Raw genomic sequence first — 24,530 nt, 5'->3', positions numbered from 1 at the left:
ATTGACACTCCGTTCAAATGTATAGGGGTGGATATTGTGGGACCTTTGCCCAAGGCCACAAAGAGGGGGAACAGGTTCATTCTCACCATTGTGGACCATGCCACGAGGTACCCTGAAGCCATACCCTTAACTAACATTGAAACTAACACAGTGGCAGATGCCTTGGTGGGGTATATGTCCAGGATGGGATTTGCCTCAGAAATAATCACAGATTTGGGCGCATCGTTCACATCAAAGCTCATGAAACGGTTATGGCAAATCTGTGGAATTAAGCACAAGGAAACCACTGCCTATCACCCTGAAAGTAATGGGTTAACTGAGAAGTTCAATGGGACTCTAATGCGCATGATTAGGGCTTACTTGGCGGAGAATCCAAACAATTGGGACCAGAAGCTGCAATCCCTTTTGTTTGCTTATCGATCAGTGCCACAAGCCAGTACCGGGTTCAGTCCGTTTGAACTCTTGTTTGGGAGAAGGGTGAAAGGGCCCCTTGATTTAATCAAACAAAATTGGGCGCAGATCACCCAGGATGACCCACAAGACGTTGTGACATATATAGACTCTTTAAGGAATGACCTAAAGAGAAACCTAGAGTTAGCAGCAGAGACCCTGCAAGCTCAAAAGGTCAGAAAGAAAGCTTGGGATGACCAGCAAGCCAGGGAGAGGCACTTTGACCCAGGGGAGGAAGTGCTTTGGCCTAGGCCCTGCAGAGAGAACAAACTGCAGCTGGGTAGCCCAGAAATAAAATATTTGGGTCACATAGTAGGGGGAGGAGTAATAAAACCCCTAGAGGCCAAGATAGAAGCCGTTCGTGATTGGCCCAGACCCAACACCAAGAAAAAAGTCAAATCATTTCTTGGGTTGGTGGGCTACTACAGAAAGTTCATCCCGAGGTTTAGCGAGATAGCGACTCCGCTGACCGATCTGACGCGGAAGAAGACTGATGACCGCATCCCGTGGACCAGCGACTGTGAGGAGGCGTTCCGGAGGTTGAAGAAGGCGCTCATCAATTATCCAGTGCTGCGTGCTCCAGACTTCGACCGGGAGGTCATCATCTACACCGATGCGTCTAACAGCGGGGTAGGAGCAGTTCTTTGCCAGGAGGATGAAAATGGTGACCAGCATTCAGTGTCCTACCTGAGTAGGAAACTCCAGAAAGGTGAGAGACATTTGGCAACCGTGGAGAAGGAGTGCCTGGCCATAGTCTACGCGATCCAGAAGGCCAAGCCTTACATCTGGGGAAGACATTTTATTCTGTGCACTGACCATTCACCACTGCAATGGTTAAAGACAATGAAAACCCACAATAGTAAACTTATGAGGTGGGCTTTAAACCTGCAAGACTATGACTTTGAAGTGAAGGTGGTCAGAGGGTCAGTGAACTGTGTTGCTGACGCCTTGTCAAGAAGACCTGAAGAATGAAGACGGCGAAAGAAACATGGACTATGTATATATTTTGATGACAAAAAGTCAAATGTGTCTGTTTATTAAACATGTTGGTTTGTATGAATAAAGGTAACTTGATGTATTGTAAATGGTAAATGTTTAACTTAGAGTGTAAGTATAAGTAAGTATGATATTGTAAGTATAACTGTTTTTGTGTGTTTTAACCAGGTTGTTTTTTGGAGAAAAGCACCTTAGCTTTCCCCCTACAAAACAACTTATAAAGAGGGGAGGTGTTACATACAGCACTGATGTTACCTGTCTGTCATGGGTTTGGAGGGAAAGTTCCATCCTATGGGGAGTGGAAGGCGGGACATCAGGAGGAGGGGCTGTACTGTATATATATGTGAAGCCTGTGCAGAGAAGCTGAGAAGAGCTGAGAGAAGAAGCTTGAGTGGGAGTCTGTGTGTCAGACAGGGTACTACTGTGTGTCAGTCAGTACCAACCTGATAGGTTCAGGTGTCTGTAGGGTTAGCCAGAACTGATAGGTTCAGGGTCTGTGCTTTAGTTAAATGCGTTCTGTGTGAACCAAACTAGTGTATGTATGATTGAGACTAAGCCACGTTACTGTATCTTATTCACTTGATCATTTTATTTTCCCTGTGTGTTATTTTAAATAAACCTTATTCCTTTATTTGTTAAAAATCCATTCCTGGTCTGTGTGACTCCTTACAGGGAATGGTTGGTGGCAGCTTAGTGAAACTGTGGCATATCCCAGTAGGTCTGGGTTTGTCACAGCTAGGTCTTCCCAACCTGGTCTAGCCATACACATGAGCAGATGGAAACCTACGTAGGACAGCAGTGATCTGATACTGTGCCTTCCTTTGGTATGTAAAATGAACACAGAGGCCAGACAGGGTGTCAGTCACATTATTTGCTCAAACACCCATTAAACCCATTAGTTTTTATTTGCCTTCCAGAGTCTGCCAGACCCTTTATCAAAACATTGAACTTTTGAAGTTATTTTAAAATACTATAATGCAACATCTCTTCTTTTAGGGAGACCGGGGACCAGCGGGTCCTCCAGGAGTACCAGGGGTACCCGTAAGTATGCTGTTAAAGAAGCTGATTTCATACTGAGAAAAATAATATCAGTTGCAGTACATGAAATATTAGTAATTTCTGCTGGAAAAATACTGAATATGAATATATGCACAAAGATGCCTTCTCTGTGGGAAATAATACTTTGGTTTGACACCTGTATCTAAAAAAAGTGCTCAATATTCTGAATTGAATATGATACCTAATCCTTCACAATGCTCAGTTCTTTCTCCAAGGCAACACAACTTTCTTGTTGCTAGGCTCTCTACCAGAGCTTCCAGCCTAGTCTCTTTTAAATCCAGCTTTCCCATCCACTTGTCTCCCAGCCTCCAGTTTCTATACCCTTCTGCTACAGTAAAGTTTTCACCTAGAAAAAGCCAATATTGTTCCCTCATACCTGACACAGACCTGAAAGAATCTTTGCCAGTCTCACTCAGACCTTAAGGGAGAATTTTACACATAAATGTGTGCTTCTAAAGCAGACCAGTTCCTTTTGGTATGCACCTAAGCAGCTATAACGTGAATCTGAAAAAAACTTCATTTCAGTCAAAACTTTGCTGTTGTTAAAACAAAATACAGTGCTCATAATCCTGTTGTGTAGCAATGCCTGCATAACTTGAAGTTAATCAAGCAGTTGCAAAATTCAGGCTAACATGGAGGCCATATAGAGGAAGCAGTTCCACAGACAGTTTTTTTCAACTAGTTGAAATATCAGTTCTGCAATCAGGCACACAATGTGAAATACTTTGCCGTAACTCCCTATGATTCTCTCCAGGTGTAACTACACTACAGTGCATGTAATAGGATTCCAAACACCTGAACTGAAACATTGACTTGCTGGCTTGCAGCCTTTCAGAAAGTAAATAAATTGAAGTTATTGCCATTTTTATGTACAATAACAGTTTTTAAAATGGGTCATTCGGGCTTTAAGTAACAAAAAAGTGTGTACAGATTAAATAACTGGCATTGGAACATCTCCACACAGTTGTGAAATAGTTTTGATCATGAAACTATTTCATGATTTTTAATACAATCAGCAGTTACACAGTTTTCATTCATTTCAGCTTGAATTCCTGCTACCCATTGTATTATGGGATTTATAGTCCACCGGGAGAAAAAATGCCAGTTTAGGAAAAATAATTCCAAAGGGACTTTTAAAAAGCATTCTTAAAGGTGCCAATAGCAAGTGAGCTAGTAAGGGGACACTAGTGACGACCTAGATGCCATTCTCTATAAACCCCACTGTTTATTTAAAAACTAGTGATTTGACCAATTAATTAATAACAACAGTCCAGCAAATTAAACATTTTTAGACTTAATTTGTTGATGTCATCTGTGAAGATTCTCAGTCATCCAGGTGAGGTTATCTGGAAGTTGAGTCATGGCAACTGCATTCCTATTAGGTTGAAACATTTCGCTACTCAATCAAGTAGCTTCTTCAGTCTGAAGAGAATTGGTAGGAGGATCATGTTGGTTTCACTTTCCCCTGATCTTAATAGGCCTGTTAGATGAACAAAGGATGGAGTAGGGGAGTGAAACTCCCACTTCTGCAGTCCTTCTCCACCCTGCAGAAGTGGGATTTTCACTCACTCCCCCCCCCACCTTTTCTCCATCTAATGAGCCTCTTCAGACCAGGGGAAATTGAAACCAATGTGGAGGATATATCAGGGATCTCCAGCCAACTCTCCTCAGACTGAAGAAGCTACTTGGATGAGTAGCGAAACATTTCAACCTAAGAAGAAAGAAGTCAAGTTGCTATGACTCAACTTTCAGGTCTGACGCTCCGAACTCTGGAACGATCAGATCACCACTAAATCAGTTCTCAATTTGAATCAGGACCTGAACTGAATCCCTTGCTCAGTACTAATTTTAAGTAATGTCCTCTTTTTTTTCTTTGTTTACATAGGGAAAACATGGTGCATCAGGACCCCCAGGGATCCCTGGTGAACCAGTAAGTGCACCTTCATTAGACTTTCTACCTGTGAAATCTTAGTACAATATTGACATTGTAAATCATCAGGGAAAATATTCTATTTCCTTCAGGGTGAAAGAGGTCCTATTGGAGATATTGGCTTTCCTGGGCCAGAAGGACCACCTGGAATACCTGTAAGTAATTCTTGTTCCTCCTAATATAAAACTTCATCTAGCTCTGTCTGTGGATGCAGTTACAAAGAAATTTACTATGATTCATGTTCTAATATGCACCCTCTTATGTGATATTATTTATTTATTTATTTATTTATTTATTTATTTATTTATTTATTTATTTATTCATTCATTCATTCATTCATTCATTCATTCATTCATTCATTCATTCATTCATTCATTCATTCATTCTATTCCCATACTGCCCCACTTTAATTGGCTCTCAGGGGCTTTACAACCAACACAATACCAATGATAATATAATATAGTTATATATAAAACAGAAAGAGGATAATAACTGGCAATTAGAAGCAGCAGTTGAAACCATTCAAGGCTGTAGATCTCTTGGCACCTAATGCCATTCAATTCTTAGGATGTACTTCAGCACCGAGAATGCTTAGGATTGAGCTGTAAACACTTTAAAAGTTTGGGAAATTAGAGAAAAGTCTTCTCCGGTTGCTGAAGGGACAGTGGTACAGATATCTGGCAAGCCTTCCTGGAGGGCAAGTTCCATATTCTTCAATAGTATTGCTCAAGCTCCCCAGAAGACAGCATCTGAGTGGCTGAAATCCAGTTGTAAGTCACAACTAGAGTAGGCCCACTGAATCTATGGAACTTATGGAGGAACTGACTCACCAAATTCCCACTGATTCAATGGGCCTATTGTAGTTGTAACTTGCAACTGGATTTTAGCCAGTGAGTCATTCAGTTGCCATATTTTTTTTAAAAAAAGTAACATTATCCCATACAAGGAATGACGTTTAATGTGTGAACCACCAAACTTGGGTCTTAAGATATCTAATGCTTCTCATGAGAGGAACTTTAAAAACTTTCTAAATAACAAAAGCTTTGTTATTTTTCTAGGGCATAAATGGAAAGGATGGATTGCCTGGCCCTCAGGTAAGAAGTAGCTTGTTATTTCTGGGTTTTTATGCATAGTTGGCATCATTCAGTTTTTGGCCAAAGGGGAATATTGGATGAGCTATTTTAGGAAGATGCTTAGATTCTTAAAGGTGTCTTTCCATTCTTTCCCTCAGGGTTCATTGGGTAAACCTGGTGACAGAGGCCCCAAAGGAGAACGTGTAAGTTTGATTTTTACATATGGCTAAGTTACTTTTTAGCATGATAATAACATTAGTTATTTAATTTATTTATTTTTTTATTTATTCTATTTAATACACAACTTTGACTTGTGACCTTTTGACAACCTCACTGGCTACCAATGCCCACACAGCTCTGTGGCCTTGTTCTGGAAGAATTCCCAGGAATGAACCTTGTTTGCTATGTAACAGCAGATTCTGTAAATATTTATCTCACTGAATCTGCCATACTTGCCTTCCTTCTGTGCTCTGCAAGTACAACACCCATAAAATGATGTCTTAATTTAAAACAAACCAAAACAAAAAAGCTGTTCTCCGGTGAGTGGTTGTGTCAACAGAACTATATTAAAACTTGGACAGTTTTGCTTTGTGGTCCAGCTGGGCGCTGGGGGGGGGGTACAGAGATGTAGTGAGGTGGTGAAATAATGTTACACAAGTGGGCATGTGGTAGTATGATGTTGCATGTAGGTCTTATACTTTTCCCCCAAAATACTTAATATCAAATGAGAACAATTACTGCTTGTGTGCCTTAATAGTGGAGTTACGAGTTCTCAGATATGAAGTAGCCTTCCCCTTAAAATAGCTGAGAATGTCTAAATCATTGTAATATGTCCCTGGGGCTATATTGTAGATATATAATCTGTTAGTAATTTTGCACAGTTAATAGATGAATTGGAAGGGTCATGTTGCAGGGGATTAGCTTTGCTGGCTGCATGTTTAATAGAGAATATTTAAATTGTAGTCAGGAATTCAGTATGGATTCAATTAGTCCAAATTCAGTATGGATTCAATTAGTCCATATGTCATAGGGGTCTTTGAACTGAAGTCTTAATTACAGTTAGTAGCAAATGTTAAACCACTGGAAAGCCTATCAATTTAGGGGTCAAGTTAAATTACACAAAGGTCTTCAATCTTTGCTATAATCCTTAGCTTTCTCTCTGCTCTTCTTAACCAAATGCATGAAGAATTGCAAAATATTAACCACTGTAGCAGGTCAGTGTGCAATGGGTCTGCAGGTAAGAGGAGCCCACCTGTGCATAAGCTCTCGACACAGTGAAGATACCCAATATTCCAGAGTTTTGCTAACATGAAAAAACTGCACATTAGCAGGCACCTCTCCCTCTTCAGACATGTCACCCTTAGGGTGGAGAGAGTGATGACAGAGAGGATAGGACTAGTTGCACCTCCTTAACTATGTTTCCAATATCCAGGTATTATTCCACTTGTGCCACTATTTCTCAGCCCCCTGCCTTTTTTAACCATAAAAAGAATAACTACATGTTGCTTTTTGAACTGTAGTGGTAGGAACCATCTATCTGTTCTTTGGTTTACTATAATTACACTTTCTTGTTTTAACTTCCTGTACACAGGTTGGAGATATGATGAAGCAGAACCTATTCATAAATCTCAGAGACACCCATCTTATTTATAAGGAACTGCTGGATAAGCTCATTGGTTTAGGTTTCTGGCTGCAGAGCCAGAAGTTGGGAGTTTGATTCCCCACTGGGCCTCCTTGACAGGGGCTGGATTTGATGATATATTGGGTCCCTTCCAGCTCTGCAGTTCTAGATTATTATCATTACTATTATTATGAAAAATTCAAATGCATATTGATACAGATTTAGTTCAAACCTAAGAATAAATTCTGCAGTCTACCTTTCAGATGTAAATCTTTGCAACTAAACAAACCAGCAAGTAGGCATGGCTGCGAAAACCACTACTGACTAAATCCTTATTATTTGATTTCTTCTTCTTTCCAGTCTCAAGACAGCAGATGTACATCATTTATATCCAATGTCTGCTTCCATTAAAACAGTGCTGGCTTGTTCTTTTCCAAAAAGATTAAGGGGAAACCTGAATAATAATTTTTCTTCTGCATTATATCTCCTAAAGGCTTACTGTAAAAATAATAACATCACATTTTCTTTTTAATTCATGCCATCTATATATGCTCATTATAATCCTTATACTAAGATCTTCTCAAGTCAGTCCATCCATCCTTCTTTTTCTCCTGTATTCTTTCTCTTTTTTTACTTTGTGTGAGATTTTACAATGCACAATTGCCTCTCATTTCTCCATAAGATTCAAGCAGCCACACAAGAAAGTGAGTCAGTTTTGATACCTGGCCATGTTATGAAATGAATCACCACTGAATTTTTAGTACTTGACATTTCTCATTCATTAGTAAGACATGGTAGTAGTTGTTGGTGAGGTTAGGATTGCCAGTGTACACATGACAAAACAAAATGTTGAGTTGCATCTAATGCCTGTTTCTTGAAGGGTATGCAGAAATCAACATTTATTTTTGAAGATACAGCTACCATGGCTGGTTAAACAATTTGGAACCTGGGCCAGGTTAACCGTGCTATGTTACATAGGGCATATTGAGTGAATTCACAGACAGCTAACATATGATGGTATTATTCTTATTTTTATTAATAATCCTATCCTTCCTCATATGAGCCCAGGATGGCTAACAATTCACTTAAAAACACTGTGAAAATCAAAAGTTGCAAACAACCAAAACCAGAAATTACATGCATCTAGAGTTACAAATATCCAAAATCAAAGATTACAAAGGTTGCTAAAAAATATAATAAAAGCAAGGCAAACAACTAGCAGTAAATGATAAACTGAACACATGGTTTTACCCTGAAATCTTTTATTAATAGATTGGTTTTAACTAGTATCTGAAAGATAAGAATGAGGGGAACAACCAACTGTCTGATGGAGGGAGGTTCTACAGCTAGGGTAACACCATTGAGAAAGCGTTGTGGCATGTGTGGTAGCCCAGTAGACCCCAGAACTCCTGAACAAAATAAACACAGTTTTCAGACCTGGTCTTAAATCTTGGTGAATTGAGTCCTGAGATGTTTTTAGGACTTTGTACGCTGCCACTAAAACCTTAAATTAGTATCTAGCCATCCACTGTTAAATTTGCTAAAAAGATTTAAGATCAGCTCTGAAAATTTGACTCTTGCACTAAGATGGACACAACTGAAGTTGAACAAAGAGGCCACTCACCATATTTAATATTGCTTTACAGCTTTCCCCATATAAATGAATTTCCATTCATATGAAGTTATCTCCAGTGCTGATCCAGTAGAGGTTTCTGTGAAGAGAAAGAGGAGAGCAGTGTTTTTGCCATCTCCTATTTCTCTCCTGCAGCCTTCCTAACCACTTCCCATGGTGTTCGGGAAAGTTCCATAACCTTCTGGAGAAGACTTGAGGATTTAAGAAGTTGTGGAAGGAAGGAGGAACTGGCAAACATCCTTTCTTTCCTCTTTCATTTGTAGACGCTTTGTTTGATGCCAGCAACTCCTCTAAATAGAAGGACAGCTGGAGAGACAAGACAGTACATTGTTCTTGAACAATTAATATCATTCTGTGTGATTAACAACAGAAAGATCAGTAATCTGGAATGCAACTCCCTGGCATTTTGAGATTCACATTCTGCATTGATTTCAAATTCTTGGACCACATTTATGTACTTAGCCTATATACCTCATTTCAAATGTTTCTCTAGGGATGTTGGTTTCTCACTCATAAAATGTCCCATGGCCTTCTGTGCTATTATCACAGAAGACCACAAGGTTTCAAATAGGCACAGTGCCATAGAATGTTTCATTTTTCTCAGTGTTCCTCAGAAAGTAATTTGGGACTTTTAAGCCAGAATCTTTCAATATCTCTTTGAATCATTTACTTCACTCTCCCCCACATGCATGCATTTCCCCTCTTTCATAACAGTGTTCATATATTACAGGAAGTTTAGAAACAGAAGTGTGGGTAGATGGGTGAGTCTTTCTTTTCATCTAAAGCATCACAACCTTTAATAATCTTTTCTGTGTTAACCCTTTGCACATTGTAAGTGCCATTTGCTGTGGTAGATTTCACTGTTCTTTGCGGAGCTTGCAGTAGATACAAAACAATCAGGGCTGAACAAATCAATGGAATTGAACGTTCTCTTTGTTTTGAACAGGGGGATCAAGGTATACCAGGAGATAGGGGCCTGCAAGGTGAAAGAGGAAAACCAGGATTACCTGGAGACAAAGGAGATGTAGGACCCATGGGGCCCGGAGGACAAAAAGGCAATCCAGGATTACCAGGTCATAAAGGCCCTCCAGGTTCACCAGGTGTTCCAGGTTTACCGGTAAGCTTAAATGGCTCTTGACAGGGTTCCAAAACAAATGTTTATAAACACTGAGTGAATGATGCTAATATGACTGTTCTTACATTTGCCTCCTTTAGACTCATAGGATCACAGAACCATAAAATCTGGAAGGGGCCCATAAGGCCTTTGAGTCCAACCCCCTGCTCAATCCAGGAATCTAAATCTAGATTTAGGAATCTAAATCAACCATGTGACAGATGGTTGTCCAATTTTGTCTTGAATGCCTCCAGCATTAGAGCACGTGCCACTTCTGAGGTAACTGGTTCCACTGTCACACTGCTCTGACAGTTAAAATGTTTTTCCTGATATTCAACTGAAATCTGTTTTCCTGTAACTTGAGCCCATTTTTATGTGTCCTGCACTTTGCGATGTTCAAGAACAGATCCTGCCCTTCTTATGTATGACAATCTTTTGAGTATTTGAATAATGCTATCATATATCCCCTTAGTCTTTTTTTTCTCAAGACTAAACATGCCCAGTTATTTCAGTCTTTCCTCATAGGACACGGGTTCCAGTCCCCTGATCATCCTTTTTTGCCTTCCTCTGAACTTGTTCCAGTTTGTCTGAATCCTTCTTGAAGGGCTGTGTCCAGAACTGGACACAGTACTCAAGATGAGGCTTAACCAGTGCCAAATAAAGGGGAAAGAGTACTTCACAAGATTTGGAGGTTATACTTTTGTTAATGCATCCTAAAATAGCACTGATCTTTTTGCAGCAACATCACACTGTTGGCTCATGTTCAGTTTATGGTCAGCAACAATTCCAAGATGGTTCTCACATGCAGAAGTACTGAGCCAAATACTCCCCCATCTTGCTACTGTGCATTTGTTTTGGTTTTTTCCCTGGGTCTAGATCTTTATACTTATGCCTGCTAAATTCTATTCTGTTGTTTGAAGCTTATCAAAGTCTTTTTGAATTTTGTTTCCGCCTTCTAGGTACAGTATTAGGTATTCAGCTTTATGCTGAATAATAATTACTAGAGATGTGCAGAACTCTTCGACTCACTTTGTACCCAAATGAGAGCACACACAGTTCAGGGCCAACCCTCCCTGTGCCCTTTTGAAGATCCTCCAGCACAATCCTGGTCCAGATCCCTGATGATATTCGTGCTTTCCTGGTTCACTGTGAAGACCCCATTCCTGCAAAGGGAGAAATGCAAAGGGGAAAAACCCCAATAGCTTTCTAAGGCAGCCAAAGGGAGGTAAAGAGGGAACAAGAATTTTTAAAGTGCTAGCGTAATCAAGGGGGCAGGGAAGAAAACCTGGACAAAGTATTGTGGCATCTCAGAGATGAACAGATTTGTTTCAGTGTGAGTTTTCATGGATCAAAATCCACATCCTCACAGAATCAAGCAACTGAGTAACTTGACTACCTCTTTAGGACTTTAAAAGTTCAATGGGCATGCCCAGATTCCTTCTTAAGGCACTAATGCAGGGAGTTTATTCTCTTCACTGTTGCTGCTTGTTCTCTCTGCTGTACCTTTCGTGCTCTGTGAGATGCTAACATCAATGTTTTAATAATTTTATTTATTTATTTATTTATTTATTTATTTATTTATTTATTTATTTATTTATTTATTTATTTATTTATTTATTTATTTATTTATTTGATTTTTACCCCGCCCCTCTAGACCATGTCTAATTCATTAATTTCACCATTATCTCTAATCAGTGGCAATCCAAACCACAAGGCTTCAATTTATTTATTATTTATTATTTATGTCTTAAATTTATATACCGCCCCAATAAAGCATGCACTATTTAAAACAAATAAAACAAACAACACCATGTTATAATAAAAACACATAATGGCATAAACTCAACATGTGTAAATTATAACTTAGAAGATGAACATGAGGCATATATATATATGTTTGTTTTATTTGTTTTAAATCGTGCATGCTTTATTGGCGGAATATAAATTTAAGACATAAAAATCAAGGCAGGTAGGTGAAAATGCCTCTGAAAAGAAATGTTTTCAGGCTCCTTTTGAATGCTGGGAGGGAGGAAACCAGGTGCAGCTCCACCAGGTTCCATTGTGTGTTTGTGCCACCACAAAGAAGGCCCTGGTTCTAGTAGACAGTTTCTTGGCCTTCCTCAGTGTGGTCACTGAGCATTGCCTAGGCAGACATAGTGGTGCGAACAGTAGACATAGAGAAAAGGTCCTCTAACTAGTAATGTGGCCCCAAACCATGAAGGGCTTTGTAGGTGATCATCAAACCTTGAATCTGACCCAAGAGGCAACAGGTAACCAGTGCAGATGAACCAGGAATGGGGATATGTGGTCAAATCTACTTGACCCAGACACTACTCCAGCTGCCACATTCTCAACCTACTGCTATCGCTGGATCAGCCTCAAGGGAAGCCCCACACAGAGGGCATCACAGTAGTCAATCCAGGAGATGACCAGTGCATGCACCAATGTCTTGAGAGACTCCTTGTCCAGCTTATGGTAGCTCTGCACACTGCAGCAATCTGGAAATCCCAAGACAGAGCTGGATCCAAGAGTAAACCCAGATTACAAATATGCTCCTTATCTGGAAGGGCAACATCATCCAATTTAGGATGATGCCCCCCAATCTGTCTGAGGTACCCCTCAGGATCAAAATCTCCATCTTTTCCAGGCTCAGTTTAAGCCCGTTAGCCCTGGTTCATTCCAAGACCACATCCAGGCATTGCTTGAGCATCTGAATGGCATCCACTGCAGAGCTGGTGAAGGACAGATCTGAACTCTCTGGACATGGTCCTCAAAGAAGGATCAAAGCCAACTCAAAGGCAATTTCCTCCCCCCCCCCCAATCCCCACCTCCAAGAGCCTGTCGAGAAGGATACCGAGGTCAACAGTATCAAAAGCCTATGAGAGTTCCAGGAGAACCAAGAGGGAAGATCCTCCCCTATCAGTCTCCCTTAGAAGTTCATTGTGCAGCGTGACCAGTGCCTTCTCATATCCCACCATGTCCTGAATCCAGACCGGAATGGGTCAAGGCAATTCTCCTCTTTCAGGCACGACTGGAGCCGTACCACCACCATCTGCTCAAGCACCTGGCTCATAAAGGAAATGTAATAGGTCTGAAGTTAAGATTATCCACCACTATGTGTGGTCATTTAACAATGGGTCAAATAATGATCTCCTTCACTGGGGGGGGGAGAGATATCCCTCCCTCAATAATGATTCTCAGCCCAGTTGACCATAATCCCCTTGGTGGAATTTATTAACCATGAAGGGCAGGGGTTGAGCGAAGAGGAGGTAGGTCAATGTCACAGATGAAAAGGCAAGTGAGGTTTATTTCCAAGGTAAACAGCGTACTGTCCGTTGTCTTCTTGAATTGTTCTTTGATTTCCTCCCACATCTCATTGCAGCTGCCATAAATAACACAAATGATCCATTAAAGCTTTTGGGCTCTTTGGTATCCTCTAGGATGGCCTCTGAAATGCACAAATGCACCTAGTTTGGTTCATTTTTACACATTTGTACAAAGACTGTGTGTGTGTGCTAACAAATGTTACTACAAAGCTTTTCATAGACATTAAGACTGTGTGTGTACAAAGCTCTTCATAGACACTGAAAAACAATTGTTTGCCTTTTTTAAAAAAAATTGACACCAAGATAATCTATCCTTACCTCAATGTCCTGTTGTTGTTGTTTTTAAATATCTTTACCAGGCTGATACAGCATTATTTGAAGAAATGAAAAAATATATCAGACAAGAGGTCCTTAGAGTTTTTGAAGGTGAGGAAAAGAAGTATCAGAAAGCATAATGTACATATTTTTCCTAATCTGTATTTGTTTTCATTGTTTTTATATCCCCACAGGTATTTTCAGTACATAACTTTTGAAACAGTTTTACTGAACTTACTTCACTCATATTAATAATTTAAATAGACACTGTAGCTTAAGGCAGAGAAATTTATCATTCTGATGAACTTACATGGCCAAGGTTATCCATAATCTCATGCAAAGTATCACCATAAATCAGAATTGAGTTGAGGATATAGTAGTATTGGTATTGGTAGAATGTAACAAAAATGTACAAGTTTCTAACTATCCCACAACTCTTCTTAAGGATTAGGGAATGGGGGAGGAAACAGAAATGCTTCCAAATAAGCTCTATTGTTGTGACCTCAAGATTTGCAGCTCAACCCACTGAAAATGGAGATGATGAACTGGGTGAATTACTAATACTTGTGTGGATTGCAGAGTATTCCTTACCCTACCCTCTAGGATAGAATGAAAAATAATGTGTACACCTCATTTCTGATGCCAGAAGTATGGGTGCAACTCATGGATCTGTCCACCGGCTTAGGTCAAAGATACAGGTTCCTGAGCTGGCACAGAGCAGAAGTTCATAATGACATGGCAATTTTCAGTGGGAGAAAAGAAAAATGGGAGGTGCAAGAAAATAAGTGGCCCACTCCGCCACTTATTCCCAGTCCTAATCCCCACCCATCCAGTATGGTGGCCCCAATAGATTTTCCCCAATGTAATGTATCTTTCTTCACCTTGTTATAGTGGAAGTTAATTCTTCTTCTCCACCATTTTCATGGTTGAAATCATTGTGTCAATCTGCTGCTTGCCCTATTACTGTATATGTAGAATATCACAAACTGATTGAGAGTTTAGGTCTGAGAAACTGGAGTGCCACTGTTCACATTAAAAGAATGGCAGTCTAGACATTTATACCTGCCAGCTAGTTTTGAAATGACATATTGAATTACATTCACTATATTGAGTAGACTAAAGTATCTAATGCTGTTCACTTGTTTTTTGTTTCGTTTTGTTTGTTTTTGTTTGTTTTAATGAATGAAGAGAGGATGGCTCAGTTTGTATCACAGATCAAGTTGCCAGCTGCCATGTTAGCTTCCCAAACTCATGGAAAGCCAGGTATTCCAGGAAAAGATGGCTTACCTGGACCACCGGGAGAACCTGGGCCCCCAGGTAGGTCTTCCAAACACATAATTTAATATGCATATTATTTTAAAGTTTTCAAACCTCTTTAGGTTTGGGTGAAAGTGCACACTTAGCTTCCTTATTAACTTTTAAATCCATACTAGCGCTTTCCAACACTAGACCAATATATTAACATTCAGTAGGTGTGTGATTTTGTATATTAAAAACTTCTAATCAATGTATAATAATGCTAATAATTTATAACATTGGGGTACTGATACACACCTTCCCTAAACCTACAATCATGTAAACACAGTACTCAAATACAGTACTGTTCTGACAATCAGTAATCATCACACAATATTTGAGCTATAAGGGTTCAGATGATGAAAAATATGCAAAATAAACTGTAACCAACATTAATAAAACCTGAGCATTATAACATGCCATTTTTGCTGTGAATCTGATTATATTCATACTTCCTTATAGTTAGCTATGCACCGTTCATGGTGTGTAATCATCTGCAAATTCATATGGCACTGCAAAGAAAGCTCTGTTGTTTGTTCAGTGGTTCATCAATGTGCCTCATTCAGATGCCAATGAATCCAGTCTCCTCAGTATTTTGCTCTTGTGGCAAAAATAGACCTTAGAGATAATCTGTGATTAGAAGGCATTCCTTAGCTGCTGGAAGTGTCTTGAGTACACAGCAGCTTTGCTCATCTCATGTGATTTGCAAATTGGCTTGCTTTGTTTTCTGATTGGTCTATAGGATTTAAGCATGGGATTCCTTTGAACTTCAGATTTCTGAGAAACAAATGTTTCCTGAGTTGCATCTCTCCATCACTAATATCTTTTAAGCCATAGGAGAGGCAGTTGTGTTAGTTTGTGTAAGTGTTACAGGCTAAAACAAAATAAAAAGAAAAGAACAAATACAGAAGACAAAAATGTTGTAGCGCCTTAAAGACTAGCTGTTATGTTCAAATGTGAGCTTTTGTAAAATATAACAGTCTTTAAGGTACCGTAATGTCTTTGTCTTTTTTATTTGTTCTTTTATTTTTATTTTTCCCCGTAAATCTTTTCAGTTGTAATGACAGGCTGTCTCTTAAGACAATTTCTCCCCTTGCCTTCTTTGGTCCATTTAAGACAATCATTTTAGACAGACTGTCCGAAGAGGCAGAGCACATGCTGTGTAATTATTATTGGCGTAGTAAATAATGAGCCACATACAAATATATAGGTAGTTCTTAATTATTGTTTTTTGTTAGTTTGGTCTGCTCTGGAGTCAGAGCAAGTCAGACTGGAATGAAGAACGTGAGAGCAAAGCTGAAGAAATGCGGAACACAAAGCTGTGAGGAGAAGAATAAAGACTGTAGAGAGACTGATAAGAGCAAATCCTTGACTGAAGGTTGCAAAGTGTGATGGGCTCAGAATGAGAAGAACCAGAATAAAAGAAACAAGGAGAGCATTAAAAAGGGACTAGAGTTTTTTTAAAAAAGCAAAACACGTACAAATGGCTTGCTTATCATCTGAGTATTCTGATTGTTGTAAATGGTCAATTTGAATGTTTCTGCTTGATTGCTTAATGAGGATGCACACAATGGATAGTTTTAAGATGTACATCAGAAACAGCAAGCTGAGCAATAATGTGAATTCCTTCCCAACGGGCATGTTTGCCAGAAGTAAAAGCTAGGAACAATGCCCCCTGGGAAGCAAGGGAAATTATAATGCTGCTTTTTTGTGTTTTAGTTGTAAGAACATTACTGTGTGGCATGGTAGAATATAGCAGAGCATCATACCTTCCATCTCCCCACCCAAGATCACTACAGTTTTAATTCGACAAATGAAATGCATAATTTTGTTATGATTTATAATTAGAAACAGATACATCTTTGTAATGAATATTTCAGTAATTTAAAACTGATGCCGCAATTGAAGTCATGTTAAATGAAGGGTGACATATGCCCTAGTAAACACACAGACGAGATCAGGTTGTGAGATCTATTTCCTTGAAAAACATGTCTATAATTTGTCTTCAGACAAATACAGAAAGTTAGTCAACTGTTTAATTTTCTCAGTCTTGGTACAATGGTTCTTACGCATTACGGGGTCATTTAGTTTGCATTTTGTTGGTCGAACTATTGCTGCAGTCCACAGACTCGTGGGTAAAAAAAAATGTCGTCATATCAGTTTAAATAAATCAAAGAGTCTCGTAGCAGGTTAAAAAACCTCAGACCAGATTTAAAAGATTGATGTGCATATTTTGGCTGGAACTTTTTCTGAGTCAGGACCTCTCTCTCCGATACTTCATGAGTTTGACAGCATGTCTTCTGTCCTGTGAACACTTTACGGGCACAATAAATCTACATCTTTAAGATGCTGTAATAAGGCTGATTTTACTTTCAGCATTAAAAGAGCTGCCCCTCTAAAATCAGATAGTTGCAATGGGGAAGGTAGAAGTGTGATTTACATCTGTATTGGAAGAACCAATAAGGCATTAACATGGCACACAGATAAATATACTCTATATGCATGGAAATATTCTCTATGAAACTTCTCCATGCAAATAACAACATGTGACATATAACATGTTAAGCAGGCAAAATGGCGTTTCAGATTTCCACTTCTGCATTGAGTTTAAGATTTTTTGGTGGTAGGATAGAATATTATCATGGGTATCCTTGCATAACCTTACCACTAAAATTAATGGGACTTGAATACACTTAATTGTGATCACATTGTGTCCCATATTTTGTACTCATTGTAATTAGTATTCTAGAAAGAGAGTCACTATGACCCCTCCCCTAAGCGTGATCTAAATACAAGAACAGAGGTTTCTGCTACTGGCGCATCTTTCGGGTTGCATTCCTACAGATGCAGTGTGGGGAGAAACAACCTGCATGCAAAATCTGTGTGCACATTGTACTGCAGTGCTGTATAAATGTACACACCTCAGAATAGGTTATGAGCCCAGTTCTTCATCGCACATACACACTCCCCTAAATGATCCACATGGTTTTCAATATTGCCATTGGGAATATTCTGGCATGTTGGTCAATATGCAATGCTCCTTTCTGTGCATTTAGATCTCTGGAATCAGGATCAGCATTTATCAAATTCAAAGTCCACACTTAGAGACTCACTAAAATGCCGTGAACCAATCCAGGGCTTCATCTGAATCTGGGCTCATCAAAGTTCCATGGGCAGAGTTCGATAATACAGTGTGTTCAATCATGTGCACAGTACCATTGTCTCATCATCAGTTACTGGCAGACAGTTCCCAAATATCTGAGATGAGGCAATAAGGGAAAGGGCAGAAGGAATTATTTTCCTTGGAGGTCCAGTCCTGACACCAATCAGTTTAGAATACTGTGCAGGCAGTGAGACAGTCTTGAAAGATACTACATACTGTTACTGCTTTAATTGCAACACAGGAGACAGTGGGAAACAGTTCTATAGTCTGAGAAAACGGTACCACGCACATGATGAGCCATAGCATATTAGTGTCTTACTATGTAGACGATTGCATAGAGACATTTAAAGCACTCTCCAAATATTCACTGACTTTAACTAATGTACATTTCTTATCATGGATCAAAGGAATGGTTCCAGATGATTTTTCCATAAAGTAAGAAAAAAGGAAGAACTTTATATGTGCCTTTGCTGCTGAGTGAGCTGGAACTGTGTTTATGAAGCAGATAGCTTTCAAGCTATACAACTGTGTCTGCTGTCATGGGAGGTTTCTCATCATAGTCATACCTAACCGCACAACGACTGCTTTTATCTGAACAAGTCCTTAATCTGAACTTCCAAGATAATTTCAGGGCTAAGAAATCACAACAGTGTGATTCTGTTTAGGCTTACTGAAACATAATTTATAACACTGTCTTCACAAAAGGTCCTGGCATAACCATTCAGTAACAAGGTTTAAAGGTTTTCCCTTTGTTTTATATATGTTACTTATTTTACTCTGTGAAAATCTTTTATATTTAGGTCACAATTTTCATAATGAACTTAAAATCATGCTCAGGTATACTGTGAATTTAAACTCCAGAAGTTTAATCATTATTAAAATATACCTCATGTAAAATCTGCTGTGTTATTGACAGAGATTTGTTTTGGATTGTTCTTGAATGGTGTTCTCATACAATATTTAAATGTTTTTCTTATTGTTTTGATTATGTAAAATAAAACAGAAGTTTAGAAAGTGATTGGTGAAATGTTTTATTAAATGTTTGCGTTGTTATTGTTGCTCAAGAATGCCCAAAACATTTGTTTATATAAGTTTCAAATATTCTTAAGCACTATATACACCATTTTTATTGATAAAATATGAGTAGATAGACTGTTGTATTATTTACTTTCTTCAAAGCGTTCTGAATCTCAAAAGGGTTCACAAATTTTCTCACTTCTTATTGATTGATCTTTGTTTGGATTTTCATTTTGTACATACTTTATGGCTTCCAGTAGGAATACTTGAGGTGATTTATCATGAACATTCTGTTTCTTACTGGATGACCCATGTAGCAATTAAGCAGATATATGTCTAATGGGATCACTCATTTTATGTGTAGATGAAAAGGGGGCATTTAAACATTTTTTTATTGTAAAACTGAGGAAACCAAGATGGTATAACAAATGGAAAATGTGATCCATGCTTTGATTATGGAATCTGAAAAACAGCAATTAAAACAAATTGCTCTACATTTTGGGCTGACATATTTCAGCAATTAAAACAAATTGCTCCACATTTTGGGCTGACATATTTGCCATGAATCATGGTAACAGAAACTCACCAGGATAATCATTTATAGCTCTGTCCAGTAGAACACAGATTTCACAACTAACATGACGATAATGCCTTGTAATTCCTTTCTTAATATATAAGCCAATTTCAACATCTGCCTGTTTGTTTGTATGTTAATATACATACGTTTTGTCATGCCACGCATGCCCCCGTCCACCCTCACTCCTGCATGTTTCTTCTATCAATGGAAGCTTTGTTCTTCTCCTCTGAATCATTTCAAGTGGGCATATCATGATACTGTGGCAGGTGAAGAAAATGCCATGTTTATTTGCTTCAGGATCTAAAGGTGATTGCAATAAATTAATACATCTAACAGCTAACTTATTACTTCCTAAAAAGTCCCTAGTTTAGACCTTTGTGCTCCCTTTTTATTGTTGGGTGACAGACATCGTAAAAGTGGATCTAATTTCAGCTTTTCTGTTTCTGAACTTTGCCTCTGATACAGCCTACAGAACAACTCTAAGAACTATAATATACTCCAGCACTGCAGTGTTGTGTCTATTGGCTTCTGGAGATCGAAGTGGTGCTTTTTAGATTAACTGCTTGCTGAGCTGTTTTTTGTTTTTGTTTTTTCATTTGAACCAAACAGTGACATTTCTTTAATAGGTAGCATGCAGTTACATCTGTCTTCTCACCACCTTAATCAAAGGTGAATAAGGAGGACTGCCATGGATTGGGATCCTAGCTTAGCACTCAGATGGATTTAATAATTTGCTCCCTGCTGTGCTTTTGATAAATATTTTCTCCTCAACAATTTAGACAGGACAAATGTCTCTGTTTACTTCAGTGGAGACTTTTCCTATTCAAAGTGGAGACCTGAAGAAAGAGTTTGATCAGAATCACAGGAGGATCCAAAGAGTTCTTTCATCTAAGAAAATATATTGTCTTAACCCACCCACCGAAAATCATCATTTGACCTTCAAAAATATTAGGAAATGCAAATTATTTTTCTCCATATCAAGTAGTGAATGATTGTTAAAGTTTGTATAGATTGATCTGAGTTGCTTTAACATATTCCTGTTCCACAAAACAGTTTGTCAGTAGCTTCCAAGAGTCTTTGGAACAGAACTGATGATTATATATTGATGATGAACTGCTGAGCTGGAATGGATTCTATGGATCAACTCCAGCTTCTGTCAAGGAGGCACAGTAGGGAATCAAACACCCAGTCTCTGGCTCTGCATCCAGAAACTTAACAACTGAGCTACTCAGAAGTTTCGGTGATTAGTAGTTGAAACGTCCAGTCTTGTATGTGAAAAAAGACAGAGCTGTCCATAAAATATCCCTTAATTTTGCTGCAGATATCTGAAAGGGTTATTTTGAATTCCAGTTCCTCTTTTCCAAATGTCTGCAATCAGCAACTTTCATAGGTACAGTCATTCACAGAAGAAACTCCAGTACTGGAATCAGAATTAAGCAAAGAAACGACAGTATAGGGGTTGATCTGCTGCCATCAGTAATTACAGGGCCGAGGCATGTTCCTCAAAGGCTTTAGAACCAACCATATCTACAGCTTTCCGAACAGCACTCCTGGTAATATAATCTGTCACCCATTTTTATCTGCATGTGGTACTGCAAGTAGTGGGCACACTATTTGGTTCCAAGCTCTTTTCCTGTCTGTTGAAAGACTGAAACAGCTTTGACCAGAGCACAATTCACATGATTTAATTATGCAGTGCCATTTTCCACATAGATCCTCTGCATCACCAAAAGGTCTCTATGCTGGTTTCATGCTTAGCGTAAATTTCTTCACACAGTACAGAAGATCCACTTGGTAAGTGAGGTTACCTATGTGGACCCCATGTAGGAAATCCATCCCTTTTTCAACAGCCTCCTTTCAGCTGCTGTAATGTCTATATTGATTTGTAGTTCTGCATGGTCTAATACCCTGGGTAAGGGTTTTGAACCTGCATGCCCTATGTTCAAACAAAGCATGATACTGGATCCCATGTAGGTCTCTTCCCTTTCCGTTTGAAATAAAATTTCATTTTGATGCCACCTGTTCCTCAGGTTGTAATGCATATTGCATTATATTATGCATTTCGTATATAAAGAAATATATATATTTCTAATGCACTACAGTTCCCATAGGATAGTTAAAGATGTTAAAAAGAAGAAAGCACACCTGAGCTTTCAATGCATGCCTCAGTCCTTTGATAAGGATTTTTAATCCCAATTCAGTGACTGAAAGTACAAAACAGATATGAGAGTAATTCGGGTAAATTGGGAGAAGAAGGTTTAGCAATGAGCCTTGATCATAGAATCTGTTCAGTTCTACCAGACATTGTCTGTTTGTTGAAAAGAAAATATGCAAAGTACTGTTTCCATTACCAACATCAAAAGGGAGTGAATTATAATTTTTTGTACAGTTGCATGTTGAGAAAGACATGAAACAAATAGAACCGTGCAATTCCAGGGCACTCTTATTCCTTTTTTGTTTATCTCCTCCAGGCTACAGAGGGCAGAAGGGTGAAAGAGGTGAGCCTGGAATTGGCCTGCCAGGTGATCCTGGCCCACCTGGTCCTTCAGGTAAAAAACATCAGTTTGTACTTCTCTTTATAAAAGAATAGATGAATTGGAACACAGTCTTAATTGGCCAAGATGGCCAAGGGACAGCTAAGCCATCTGTAGACCAACTGAAGGTGGGATGGATCCAAATCTCATCCTGTATAAAGATGTTAGACCAGTGGTCCCCAAAGTGTGTACCCGACTCCCTGGGGCACTGCCAAACCCTGCCAGGGATGCTGTGGGATCCTCTCATCCTTTGTCACCACTGCCCCTCCCTCTCCTTGGCTGATGGGTCTCCCTGCATGCTGGCTCGGATTGTGTCTAATGCCCTGCCCATGCCTAGGCACAGACCCCAGGGCAAGCCACACTCTTCTCCCCAAATGCCTAACTACACAGGAGGAGAACAGGCAGATACTCTGGGATAGGTCAAGGAAGCTACAAGTTGAAGAAGTTTGGAAACTACTGGGTCAGACATCCCTTAGGACTACATTCACCTTGGCCTGACTTAGCGCCAGCACTGTGGCTGTGACTATTGATTGCAGGAGGTTTATATCTGGTGTAACTTAGCTCCTCCCATGTCCTGCCCCTTCCCCGCCCCTTTTGACATTTCTGTCATCAGATCTTAGGCAGAAGAGCAGTTCAGGCAGGAAAAGGCCCTAAGCTCATCCAGAAAGAAAGGGTTCTGGAGGTAGATGGGTATTTCTGCTGGTAGAAGATTTTTATACTTAATCTTAAATCCCTAGGGCTGTCACATCTTTTGAGTTAGGATTCCCCCTGTTACAGAATAGTGGGGTGGGTGGGAAATATATCTCTTGGATATGACTCCAATCTCACAGGAAAAAAACACTTTTTGTTTGGTAGTTCAAATTATTAAACTAACTAGGGTCCCAGGGCTCATTATAGGGGCTGAACGGGTGGTGGAATAAGTCAATTAATTGCAGGGTTCTTTGTTTGTTTTTAATTATTTGCTTAGTCCCTGGGATCCCAGGCCCACCTGGAGCTTCAGGAGCACAGGGGCCACCTGGACCTTCAGGAAGATGCAGTCCTGCAGATTGCTATTTTCATGGCTCTGAAACTCACCCACGGACAAGCGGGAAATGAAAATCTCTTCAGAGAGGTTGTGCTTCCTGGTTTGCCCTCACTCACTGCCCCCCCCACCTAATAACGAATTTAAGCTTTAAAATATCTGGTGCGTTTTGGTCCTTATACAGGATCCTGTGTAAGGATACCTTTACAGAGCATCTCAATTCTTTTCCAGAGTTAAGCCAATGGCAAGATGCTGTTTTCTTGCATTCATTCCATATATTTGTACTTTGTGGCTACTTTTCTTTTGCAAAATGTGATTTTCTTGCATCATGATGGCCTGTTGAGTTCTGAATGGTTTTTATTTCTTACGAAAATGCAATATATGGAATCACAGACTTCCTATTTTTACCTCCTAAATGTCTGCTAAATCCTATATGCGGGTGTGTGCTAGGATTTCTTGCTATCTTGGAATGTCCTGTATAATTTTTAAAGACTGGGCTAAAAAGTTGTGAATAGGGTCTCACTGCTTTTGTGGATGACTCAGTAAACTACCTAAGTCAGTGGTCCCCAACCTTTTCCCAACCGCGGATTGGTTTTGGGGGGGGGCGTGGTGTGCCCGCAAGGTTGGTGAAGCTCGCTTGTGTGCATGCGCATGTCACGCTAGCAGGGGGCGCTCACGTGCATGTGCACAGTGCGCTCGCAGGGGACAGAATGTGCTTGCGCGCATGTGCACATCACACTCGCGGGGCGCTTGTGGGTGGGTAGGAGATCTGTGTCTGTGGCCCGGTCCTGGTTGGGGACCTCCGATCTAAGTAATGCAACTGGCCGTGGGATTTCTCATCCTCCCTCTGCCCTTGTGCAGTATAGTAGACCTGACAAGAAGCACATTCAACACAGCTACTGAAAGCATTTTTCATGTGAAGTTGTAGGGTTTTTAAAGGAGCTTTTCAGCATCTCAGCCATAAATTGTGGCACAGAGGAGAATGCTGTTAATGCAGCCAGTGTGTGGAGTGTCTACTGCAGCCAGTGTTGTGCTTTGCTCTCACCGAGTTCAGTGGAGGGGAACACTAACAGTGCAAACCTAAGTCTATTTATTCAGTGCAAACCTAAGTCTGTGTCCCATTGGGCCCACACTTTAGGAAATGTACTTGGGTTTGCATTGAACATTTCACACATGAAAGAGCCTTTAGTTATTGAAGTATTACCTAGTTTTGGAAGAGATTACTGGCAACAGCTCATTCTTATTCTAAAACAAACTGAGGGAGCGATTGGAGTATGGGTCCAATATATCAACAGAATGCCAACTTGGGGAAGGCTGAAGGAATCTTCTGGAACTAGGGGAATCATGCTTTACTGACTCTTACATCCCTATTTTGGGTAAAGGTCTGTCAAGCATAGATTGAGAA

The 24,530-nt window shown here is 39.6% G+C and overlaps 1 protein-coding gene across 3 annotated transcripts in view; it reads left to right on the top strand.

The window, feature by feature from the left end:
* The window catches only part of COL19A1 (collagen type XIX alpha 1 chain), a 217,577-nt gene extending 193,601 nt beyond the window's left edge, over window positions 1–23,976 (top strand). For 2 of the 3 annotated variants that reach the window (XM_073000073.2, XM_078386107.1), the window contains 10 exons: window positions 2,443–2,487; window positions 4,391–4,435; window positions 4,528–4,590; window positions 5,494–5,529; window positions 5,667–5,711; window positions 9,709–9,879; window positions 13,562–13,628; window positions 14,706–14,834; window positions 22,042–22,119; window positions 23,072–23,976. In XM_073000073.2, the coding sequence (XP_072856174.2) occupies window positions 2,443–2,487; window positions 4,391–4,435; window positions 4,528–4,590; window positions 5,494–5,529; window positions 5,667–5,711; window positions 9,709–9,879; window positions 13,562–13,628; window positions 14,706–14,834; window positions 22,042–22,119; window positions 23,072–23,199 (807 nt within the window). In that variant the 3' untranslated portion in view covers window positions 23,200–23,976. Of the gene's footprint in view, window positions 1–2,442; window positions 2,488–4,390; window positions 4,436–4,527; window positions 4,591–5,493; window positions 5,530–5,666; window positions 5,712–9,708; window positions 9,880–13,561; window positions 13,629–14,705; window positions 14,835–16,051; window positions 16,241–22,041; window positions 22,120–23,071 lie in introns of those variants that run through there. The other variant, XM_073000079.2, reaches the window with a different exon arrangement.
* The last annotated feature ends 554 nt before the right edge of the window (window positions 23,977–24,530 follow it).

This window comes from Pogona vitticeps, chromosome 1, assembly GCF_051106095.1.
Source record: "Pogona vitticeps strain Pit_001003342236 chromosome 1, PviZW2.1, whole genome shotgun sequence".
NCBI lineage: Eukaryota > Metazoa > Chordata > Lepidosauria > Squamata > Agamidae > Pogona > Pogona vitticeps.
This window is presented reverse-complemented; position numbering and strand designations above follow the sequence as displayed.